This window comes from Rhineura floridana, chromosome 15, assembly GCF_030035675.1.
Source record: "Rhineura floridana isolate rRhiFlo1 chromosome 15, rRhiFlo1.hap2, whole genome shotgun sequence".
NCBI lineage: Eukaryota > Metazoa > Chordata > Lepidosauria > Squamata > Rhineuridae > Rhineura > Rhineura floridana.
The window spans coordinates 35,444,765-35,455,946 of record NC_084494.1 but is presented as its reverse complement, the minus strand read 5'-3'; the positions used below and the strand labels follow the sequence as shown (position 1 = coordinate 35,455,946).

General features: G+C 45.7%; 1 protein-coding gene across 5 annotated transcripts in view; it reads right to left on the bottom strand.

Moving 5' to 3' along the window:
• Positions 1 to 2,877: 2,877 nt before the first annotated feature.
• The window catches only part of HIF3A (hypoxia inducible factor 3 subunit alpha), a 63,091-nt gene continuing 54,786 nt past the window's right edge, over positions 2,878 to 11,182 (bottom strand). For all 5 annotated transcript variants that reach the window (XM_061598044.1, XM_061598046.1, XM_061598047.1 and 2 more), the window contains exon 15: positions 2,878 to 10,761. In XM_061598044.1, coding sequence (XP_061454028.1) covers positions 10,610 to 10,761 — 152 coding nt within the window. In that variant the 3' untranslated portion in view covers positions 2,878 to 10,609. The remainder of the gene's footprint in view (positions 10,762 to 11,182) is intronic.

The following is an 11,182-nucleotide window of genomic DNA, read 5'->3' as shown; positions in this document are numbered from 1 at the left end:
CTGGCACTCTGGTTGTGGAATGCCTTCCCTAGAGAGTATCACCTGGCTGCGGCACCCGTGTAATAACCTTTTCAACACTAGGTGAAGACCTTTTTATTCTCCCAAGCTTTTCAGTCCCAGAGTTTTAACATTGTTGATGTTTCTTAGATCCTTGGCACTGCTGTTGTCTGCTGCTGATTTTATTGATTTCATTCCGTGGCTGTTTTTGTTTTAGATCTTGTTTGTCATTGTACTTTTATGGTTTTAACCTCTAATTTGTGAACTGCCCAGAGCCCCTTTGAATGGGTATACACAAACATTGCATAGCATCATAACCAATTCATTAGTAAGAATACAAAGCTGGTCTCATTCTCAAACTATAGTAAAAAAAAAGAAAGCTCATTCACTGCAGGAATAAAGAAAATGGTAGTTAATTACTCTGGTGCCACAGCTAATGAAGTCATTGGATCTGCTCTGAAAAAGTCCTGGAGCTGCACTCTTGATTGCTCCCCTTCTGCTATACCACTGGGTACGGTATCCCAAGGTAAAGGAGGCTTCTGGGCTTCCCTAAGTTGTAAGAGTTGTCTTAAGGGAATTTCAGTCGCTTTTTCTCCCTCCACTTAACATCTGTTCAAATACCCTCCTCTACATCTTTCAGGATGCAACAGCGCAATCCTTCCTACTCTTCCTGTTCTTTGGTGCTATTGGACACACACACACCTCTTCTCTCTCTTGGCCCTGCTGTGTGAAGTTTTGATCAGGAGCTAAGCCAAACCAAAATACAGAGATGAGGAACCTGTGGACATCCACATCTTGCTGGACTACAACTTCCTTCTTCCTCACCATTGAGCATGAGGGCTGGGGCTGATTGTACCTGGAGGGCCAAAGGTTCCCACTCCACGAGTTAGCTGTCAGTGTGTTGATTTCTTTTTCTATCATTTTAATGCTAATCCTTCCTCCTCTGAAATGTGCTTCTGAACAATTACATGACTTCAGCCAGTGGCAGATAGGGAGATTTGACAATTGGCGACACAACTAGGTTTTCCCCTATATCAGGCTAAATCTTGAGGCAAAGGTGACAGGGGGCACCCCAGTAGTGTGTGTGTGTACTCATGCATGCATGCACAAATACTATTCTCTTAAAGAAGTGGCCAGGGTCTAGAGCAGGGGTAGCTAGCCTTTTTCAGGCTGAGGGTTGCCTTGACCCACGGTCAACTACCCCGGGGACAAGAAGTCAAAATGGAAATGGCCAGTATAAAAGTGGATATAGCAAAAAAAAGGGCACATCGGGGTGAAGAGGCACAAAAAACACAGTATGAGAGTAGGGGACCTATGGGAGCAGCCAGCAATTTCCCCCGTATAAGACCCTGTTTTACAGGGACTCTGATTGGGTGGTATCCTGGCAGTCAGACATTCACAAGGCATGGATCAAAGAGCAACCCTTATTGTATCCAGTGACAGTTGCTTTGGCTCAGTTTCCAATTACCCAGTGACTCATTTCCTTTGTGCTGCTTTCACAGAGATAGGATTTAGATTTAAGCCAGACACCAGCCATGCAGTAATTGAGAATGTTAAACAGGCTTCCACTGAATCCCACACAGCAGCCCTACCTCAGAGGGCTGATGATAGCTCCTGCATCTGTTGACAGTAACGTCTTCCTTGGAAATTCTACATCAGCCATCTTTGAGAGCATGTGCTGCATTTTGAAAATTGTATTGGAATCTGGGATAGACAATGAGCAAAGCCATGCGGTTCACCATAAATCCTAACACCAATACTTATGTATTCATGTTTGCATTTCTGTGTTCCTGCCTTTTAATCAAATCATCTTTAAGCAACATAACAGATATGCTATACAAAACCATTCATATTCCAGAGGTGGGTCAGCCAAAAGATACACTAGATAAGTCATAGTAAATCCTCTCCCCAAATCTCTAGTATTCTGCTGTTATTGTTCACAGGGACTGCTGATCCAGAGGAAATAGCACATTCCCTTTCCCCCCAAAAAGTTGTTTTCTGTTAGTGCAAAAGTTGAGGAAAAGTGAGCAAATAGATAATTTTGTGTTTTAGGCTGTTAAAATATTCTACATAAAGATTTTATCATTCACTTTTAATTATTCATAATAATTAAATCATAATCACTTATGATGAATGTTCTTTTTGCAAACTGGTAAAAACTGAAAGATTGACGCTCTAGCACTGTTTTTCTTTTCCTTACACACATACTCTTTTGGAAATGTTGAATTTAGCCACAAGACAGACTGTATTTCTATGGCAAGTCAATAATTTGAAATGGGTGAATGTGAACAATGAATTGCAATTCCTAAAAAGGTTTGATGCTATTACGTGGGGACTAAATTGAGATAATGGATTTTTATCACATGTGTTAATTGGCTTACCAATGCCAGGTTACCTGTGTTATCAAATAACCGTTTTTTGAGTTATCACTATCTCTGTACTTTCTGCATTTCATTTTCCTTGGTCCTCACCCGCCCCAAAAACCATGTGTATAACAACAGCTCAAAATAACACTTCGTTCGTCTGATAGACTGCAGTCCATGAAAGCTCATGCCCTAATACTGTACATGTGTTTAGTGTTTTAAGGTAGTACTAGAATCTTGGTTGTTTTTGTGGCAATAGACTCTGCAGTAGATACCCCTCTGGAAATAATTTAAATTTGTTGTTCTAATTCTAAAAAAGTATCCAAACATTTAACAGGTGTCTAAAACAAAAAAGAATAATCCTAGTTTTTAAATTTTATAATATGAAGCATTCCTTGATGGATCATGCCCCAGATCCATCACTCTCTCCCCATCCCAAAGAAGTCACTTGCTTAACTGGCCCCCTTACCATCCACTAAACCGTCTGTGGAATTTAAAAAAAGGCACAGAGACTATGTATGTTACCAGACGTATTTTATGTTTCACAACAGCGATAGATACAGACGAGGCAGGGGCCAAATCCGATCCCGCCACAGAGAGGAAAAAATTAACCATACACAAGGGTAGAGGAAACATTTTTTTTAAAAAAAATTATATATAAACAGATCCCCAAAGCCTTTACAGACACTGGAGCCTGCTACAACCTGCTCCCCTTTGAAGCAGCCCTTCCTACACCCTCTTGTCATAGCCAGCAAGCCCTCTACCAACAGACTGAGTACTGATTTCATGGCCCTTTGAACAGAGTGCAGACCTACTTACCAATCAGCTGCAGATTAATTCTGGAGTATCCTGGTCAAAGAATGCCAGCCTGACCACTTCCCAACCAAGAGCAACAAAAAGAAAGAGATTCTCCTTGGAAGTGGCAACTCCCATCCCAACATGGCTGTCTTTCAAATCCACCTGGCGTTCTCACATGGAGTCCTACTTACCATCAGAGGTTGGAACGCAGGCAGGTGGAAGTCTGTTTGACAAAGCACACCCTCCTGCTGAACATTTGGGTACCATCCCTCAGTTGAGTAGTGTCCCCCGCCCCCAAATGACACCTGCATGGAGTTACTCCAAAACCAAGCCAATAATTCGGGTGATGAATGTAGCCCACTTCTTCAGTTACATCTGTCTGATCTTACTAGATCTCAGTCTGGATTTACTTCACTGTCAGTGTTCCCAATTAAATCCTTCTGTACCTTTAGCCCACAGCTATACAGACCTATAGGACTTCCCGAGGGATCTTGCTTCCTATTGTTCTATCCCCTCAGCTTTCAATATCATTCCCTTTCTGTACCATTTTTGCCTACTGCAGCCTTTCCCATCCTGGCACTCTCCAGCTGTTTTGGACCACTACTCCCAGCTTGGCCACTGATGCGAGTTCTAGTCCAAAATAGCCGGAGGGCACCAGGTTGCGGAAGGCTGACCTAGTGACTGCCATTACTTCAGAATTTATTTCTACAGTCTCCAATGACTTGAGCACATATAACACAACTAAGCCATCAAAGAATTTTCCTTAATGTACTATTATAGTTTCTCAGAAAAATAGTGGCAAACAGGGCTCAACTGACAATTTTCCTCAGATCTCACAAACGGTACTCCTAATTTAAGAGTAAATTCAAAGCTTCTGGCATTCTCAAACCTGGAAACCAGGGGTTTCACTAAGCACAGACCTACTGAAATAAATGGATCCAACTTAGTCATGACCACTCATTTCAATGGGCCTGCTCCTGAGTAGGAACACTGGATGGAATCCCTTGTCGAGGCACTTAAAATTGCAGTAGGCCTCCACTTTCAAATCTGTACGGCCATGGCCTTGTCTTATCCAAGACTGTCAAGCTCAGTGGTTTTCAAAACGTTTGGCCTTCAGGGAATCCCCTCCCCTCATTGCCAAGGATTCTGGTTCATGTTCAGGTCACGCATGGCCCTGGTCGGAACCATCCCCAAAGTTGAACTGTGTGGCCTAGAACCCACCCACAGCACTCTCCTGTGTGCGCCTGTAGCAGGGGCAGGCCAGTCAGTACTGGCAGGCACATTGTCTTTCAGGACGGCTCGTCCACCATTATTTCTCTCTTTGAGGGATAAAGGGGTTCCTCAGAAGAAGTTTGAAAGCCACTGATCTCACAGTGCTAGCTGGCATGACAAATCTTTGGGGCGAGGGAGCAATGTGCGTGTGTAAGCGTGGCCGAGGAGGGGGAAGGGGTTGTGTCTCTTATGTGTGCATTTAGTACAGTGCTATATCCAAGGAGTATTTAAATAAGACGGCCCCCTACACACAATAGGTTTACCACAAGGGGAGTCATCATGGGTTGCCTAGCAGCCACCAACAGGGGGAAGGAAGAGGGCCACGTCCTCTGTGCAGCCCAGCCACCACAACCGCAGAACGGAGGGGCAGAGCACCAGGGCCTCACTAGCGGCTCTGCAATGGCCACTAGACACAGTCTTCTGTTCTTTGGGTATAAGATTGCCCCCTTCCTCATCCCTTCATGCAGCTGCATGGTGGTGGCGGAGGACAATTCAACAACGACAAAAAACTTGGCTTCAGTTTGCCAGGTGTAGACCCTGAAAGGGCCCTTGTGACTTTATGAGTTACATAAAAGGCAGAATTTCATCAGGTGTTGCTTTCCCCCATCCCAGTGCTGCAATAGCTGCACACAGCTGAGTTTTCCTGTGGATGCCACCATTAAACAGCTCAGGACCTCTCTCCAGGTCTGTCCTTGGCAACTTGCTGAAATTCTGCCTTTCATGCAGACTTGAAAGCCCTTCCAGAAAGAGGCGGTACAACCCTCCGTGTGGCCCTATCACCACAGCCACAGACTGTGGCCTCACAATCATGGTGTGTCAAAGAGAGGAAGCAAGTGAGCTGAGCACCATGGCACTTGGGTATGGCTACCAGTTGCCAATATGAGGTCAGAGCTGAGTAAGGATGGGGTGGGTGAGGGTGGGCTGGCCGCCACGGCCTCTTCTGTAGGTTCACAACTGTCACAGGTGTAGGGAGGTGAAGAAAGAGCACCATGGCCACTGTGTGGCCTTAAAACTACTACCAGGGACAGAACATCACAGCTTATGTGTCAATTAGCACCTCATGTTAAATCTGCATGACATGTCCCCAGAAGTAGGTGTGGCAGGATTTGTGGCTGCCACACAAGGAATGCCACTGAGCAGGCAAGAGAAGCTGCCCTTAGAAAGAAAACAGAGGGGTGAGGTTTGTGGAACAAGTGCTGGACACAGGAGTGAAGAGAAAGAGACACAACCCCTCCCTCCCCCTTTTAAAAAAGTAGCAGGACTTGTTAAAATTCAAAGGAGGGCGATGGCAGTGGACACAGTGTCCGGCTTTGGGGCAGACAAGAAATTAAAAAGCTACAACCCTACAATAACAACATTAATAATAAAGACGGTGCCATAGTCATTTCACCACAGTCTCTTGAAAAAGAAACAGAACGAAACCATTTTTTTTAAAAAAAGGACAACAACAGGCTAGCAGGGAAAGGGGGGGAGAATGCAAGACACCCCCCCCCCACAGCCGGGAATAAGAACAGCGACAATTACAATAATAATAATTAGAGAGAGCGAGAGAGAGACGCAACATCCCGTGTTCTTCACCTGGCTTGGAGATTCTATTGTTCTGTGCGTGTTGTCAAGTGCGGCTTTTGAAAAAAGAGCTGCCTGAGCCGACTGCGGCCTGTCATGGTGAGATTGCGCATGCTTGTTAATGCATTGGTGCATTTGTGTCTATATATATATGTGTGTGTGTGCATGTGTGTGTTTTGCTCGCAATGAAATTGAACAGCCTGTGTTCCTAGATCTTGGTGCCCAATGTGGGGCTTCCCCTCTTTTCACCACCCCAACAACTCCCCCCACCTACCCTGCCAACCTCCTTGCTTTTCATAGTGAACAGCTTGGAAGTTAACACAAAGCAAATGTGGGGAGAGGAAGCATGTTAGGAAAAGGGAGGTAGTCGCACAGGGCATGTTTTTCCCCTCGCCTCTTTTTCCTTGCTAGTTGAAGATGGGGGGGGCACCTTCACTAGGGATCTGGGGAAATCTGCAGCCCATTCCCCCCCCCCATTCTCCCGTGCCACTGACCGTCGCCCTCACCAACCCGGAAGAGATCGGAAGGGGTTGGTTGGCTTTTCTGTGTGTGTGTTGTTTTTGGTGCTGGTGAAATTGTCAACTTGAAGGCACAGGTGAATGGTCAACGAGGCAAAAGTGGTTTAAGGGTGGCATTTTCCCCACTCAGACTGCAGTTCTCATTGCGGCTCGTCAAGAAAAGAGAGAGAGGGCACGCTCTTGCCTCCTCTCCCCCACCTCACTGAGGTTTGATCCTGGCATCACACTGTTTTCACAAGATGGGCATCCCCAGCTGGGTTGTAAGCAGGGACCTAACCAAATACTTGTCAACTTCAGTGTCTAAATCAAACTTGTTTGAATGAAGCTCCCTGCCTCTTTCTGGGGGTGGGGCAATATAGGACAGGACCCAAAGGACTGAATGCAGAGTGCCACCCAGCGGCGAACTGCTGACCTGCGGGCTAAGCTTGGTCTGCCAGGCCATTTTGGGGGAGCCACACTCACCTGCCCTACACCTGATGTGGGGTGAATAAGGACAGGGCTTGAAAACAACTATCGGGAACTTAAAGTAGACTCCTGATTGTACCATAGTTGGGAGCAAGGCACGTTGTCACCCACCCATCAGCTGAAGGAGGAGGAATAGCTTTCCATTCAGTGGAAACCGCCTCTCCCTCCCAGCACTGCTTCTTTGGAAATGGACTGCCTTCAAGCCGATCGCGACTTATGGCGATCCTATGAATAGGGTTTTCATGGCAAGCAGTATTCACAAGGTGGTTTACCATTGCCTCCCTCTGAGACTAAGAGGCAGTGACTGGCCCAAGGTCACCCAGTGAGCCTCATGGCTGTGTGGGGATTCGAACCCTGGTCTCCAGGTCGAAGTCCAACACACTAACCACTATGCCACACTGGCTCTTTAAACTTCTAAAAATTTCCCACCTGCCAATTTTGGCCTGCCAGGAGTTGGCGAGATAATAATCTGGCCTAACAGCCAAGAAAAGTTCCCCACCCCTGCTGTAGGCTGTCAGACCCACTCCTACCTCTGGGGCCCCCAAATTTTCTCAGTTGTCTAGAGGGAAGAAGGCAGGCAACAGAGAGAGGAAATAAAAGCCTGAGGTGAAGATTTGGCCTGTCCCTCTTGCTGCCCAGCTGGAAAACTGCTACTTCCCCAGGTAGCCACTGTGGCTGAGGAAAACTAGAATTGCTCAGCCACTGATGGGCCTGGCTAGCGCGCGTGCGCACGCACGCACGCACGCACACACACACACACACACACACACACACACAGAGTGAGAAACACTGGCTTCCACTGTCTCCTATGCTCTGTTTTCTCTTGCAAGGGCTTTGGACAGTAGAGGAAAGCAGTGAGTTGAGCTGATTAAGCCTGGTTTGGGACTGGGTATAAAATCCATTTTTTAAAAACATACACAAAACTCCTAAAAGTCATGGTTAAAGTAACGATGTCAAGAGCTAAACTAATGAGATTTTTAAAAATGGGGGGGGAACCCAGGATTTTGTTTTAAAATGGAGACTACTGGGGAAATTTTTTCCACCAAATGGGCTTATAACTAGGGTCGCCAGCATTCCAGTGGGAAAGGATTCCAGTGATTTTAACAATTGCGTAGATGGGAGAATTCCAGCCAGCAAAGCTTCGCCTGCCATGGTGATGTTATGGTAGGAGAAGCAGCACTTGCCAATATTCTCTTTTCTGGGGAACAATTAAAAGGCAGAGGAAGCCCCATCCCTCATAAAAATAGGGGCAACCCTACTATGAGCATCAGCTAATACTACGGTGATCCTTTTATATCAAAAGACATAAAAGAGGTAAGGCAATTCAATCTTTCATCAACATTTGCTAGTGCAGGAGTTTGCAAGATTTTGAGTCACAAAGAACTCTTCCTTTTTGGACAGAATGAAAAAATAGCTCATTTTAAAGCACCAAAATTGGTTCCAAATACAAACATTTTAGTCACTTCAAGTTGTGGGGTTTTGTGATTCTATCACAAAACTTAAAAAAAAAAAAGGAGCTAAGAATGATCAACCTTTCCATTCTGATATCATATGATGCAAGTAAGGCTGCAATCCTAGGCATGCTAACCCAGAAGTAAAGTAAGTCCACTGAACACCATGGGGTTTACTCCTGAGTAAACATGTATAAGATCAGGCTGTAAAAAACCAAGAGTGAAGGGCAAAACCCTCAATCTTATACAAGCAGCTACTCAGATGTTAAGTCTCAATGTGTAAATGCATTTAGGATCAGGGTGTAAAAAAACAAGAGAAAGAGGGAGGTTTCCTCTTCAAATTTTCATTTTCCACCCTGCTTAAGTAGAAATATTGACAAAAATGCCATTTCCTAGAAACTCATTTTCATTGATTGCAGTGCAAACTTACTTTGCTTAAGAACCAATGTGATCTTAATGGCTGAGTTGCCAATATTGAAATTTTAAAAATAGGTCAGCCTTTTCCCCTTCAAATTCAGGAACCCTGCCTTTTTCTAAAGATTGTCTTTAAAAGCTTCAGGTTGTAAAAACAACAGTCACATCCACATCATACATTTTTAAAGCACATGGCTTTCCTCCACCAAAGAATCCTGAGAACTGTAGTTAATTAAGGGTGCTGGGAACTGTAGCTATGTGAGGCATAAACTACAGTTCCCAGGATTCGTTGGGGAAAGCCATGTGCTTTAAATGTACAGTACTGTGCAGATGTGACCAATATTTGGGCTCCTTAAACTTTGCCTTCTTCTGATTTTGGACTTTTAAAATCTTAGATTTTAAAATCCAGCTTCCTGTGGCTACAATGAGTTTAGAAACCTACCTTTTTTTTGTTCCTTTCTAGTGAGAAGCCAAGATATAGGTAGGTGGGGGAAGGGGGGTATCCCACACAGATCTCACCATTTTTAGGATTCAAGGAACTTTAAAAACAAACTCAACCACCCCAAAGCAGTGACAAAGGCAGGTGTGTGTGTCTTCCTAAGGACTAGAAATCTATCCCATGAGGGAGGAACAAGAAATAGAATCCTATTTTGAAAAATAGGTTTTTAAAACATTGTTTCTGCTCCCTCTACAATACATTCAATTTTGCTATGTTTTAAAAGTTGGGGTCACTTGACCCTCAGAAGCATTTAGACCTCTTTTAAACCTGGGTCAAAAAATATGGCCAGAGCACTGTGATCACCTTCCTCTCCTCTGAGAGAAATCCATGTGTATCTCTTAAGTTTTGGGGTCTATAGTTTTGGACTATAGAGCAGGGGCTGAACAAAATTCTACCCTGGCTAAGTGTCCCTCTCAGGTTCCCAGAAGTGCTCCACACCTCCCTTATCTTTCATAAGGGAAGAGCTTTGCTGAGGTAAATTAGTAAGGTGCTGCCACCAAAGAGGATCCTGAAGGATTCTGGGAAATCAAAGAGAAAGGCAAGAGAAGTCATTAACACTCCTCCAAAAGTCATTTGTGACACAAGAGCACACACTCTTAACCTCTCAACTTTGGATGGTCCCAGTTTCTTCAGGAATGGGTGGGGAAATCGCCCCTTTCATGTTCATGGTTCTCCCCCCTTGTGGGGACAGGGAATAGCATAATGGATTCTGTGCCCCGAAGGGGCAAACTGTACTCCTGTATGTAACCCTGACTATCCCTGGGACAGGTTTCTTAGTTGTTACTCTTGTCTCTTACTCTGGGAATTTAACAGAACTGACTCTTCCTGTATAAAGACTGGACTGAATGCTTAAAATACCCCCCTTTTTTGCCACCCACTTCTGCTTCTCATCTCAGGAACATTTAAGAGCATATGTAAGCACCAAATTGGAGGATGTTGGAGTGGGGGGTAGGATTGTGCCTACTAATGCAGGCTCCTAAGTTTGGCTAAGCCTCCCTCCCTCGCCATCTCCAGAGAGGAGAGGCTGCCCAGTGAGGAGGACAAGATTGAGGTAGGAAGAGTTCTAAGGATGCCATCGGAGGAAGGGGTGAGCGGGCAAAGAGACAGCGGAGGGTGGTGGTGGTGGAAAAGGAGCAGGAGGGAAAGGCGCCCCCCTCATCCTCTCATGGATGATTTTGGGTTGGATTTGGTTCCATTTGTCCCATCTGCAGAGCAGGAGTGTGGGATGAAGGTGCAGCGGTGGTGGCGGTGGCAGGGGCCGCCACCTCAGGTGGCCTGGTCCAGTTCCACCATGAGCTCCTCCCCTAGCTGGAAGTGCTCTCCGCTACGCACAGAGGCCTCGTCCTCACCATCGTACAGGGCCAGCTGAGACAGTGCTGGTCCATCCACCACAAAAGGCAGCATATCACCCAAGAGGCCTGGAAAGGATGGAAGCCCAGACAGGGAAAGAGAAAAGCAGTTAGGAGAGGGAATCTTTGGTTTTTGTTTGTTTTGTAAAAGATTGGGTCCTCAGAATGTAGTACTATGCTGGCGGGCAGTGAGTTCCAGAGGCACAAGGGCAACCTTTTTCTGGCAGCCTACGCCAACCTGGTGCCGTCCTGATGTTTTTCAAGTACAACTCCCATTCGTCCCAGCCAGCATGAGCAGGATCCCCAGCAACCGAGGTGGGGACTACCACAGCAACCGCAGCTAAGGCCAGCCTGAACCTTTCTGCCTTCATTCTATCTATGTGACTTCCACATGAAAAAACTCTTGGCTAGCGAATGCCAGGGCTGACATACCACCCACACAGTGATTGTGCCTGCCCCTCATCAGCAAAGATGCAGCAGTTCGTAACTA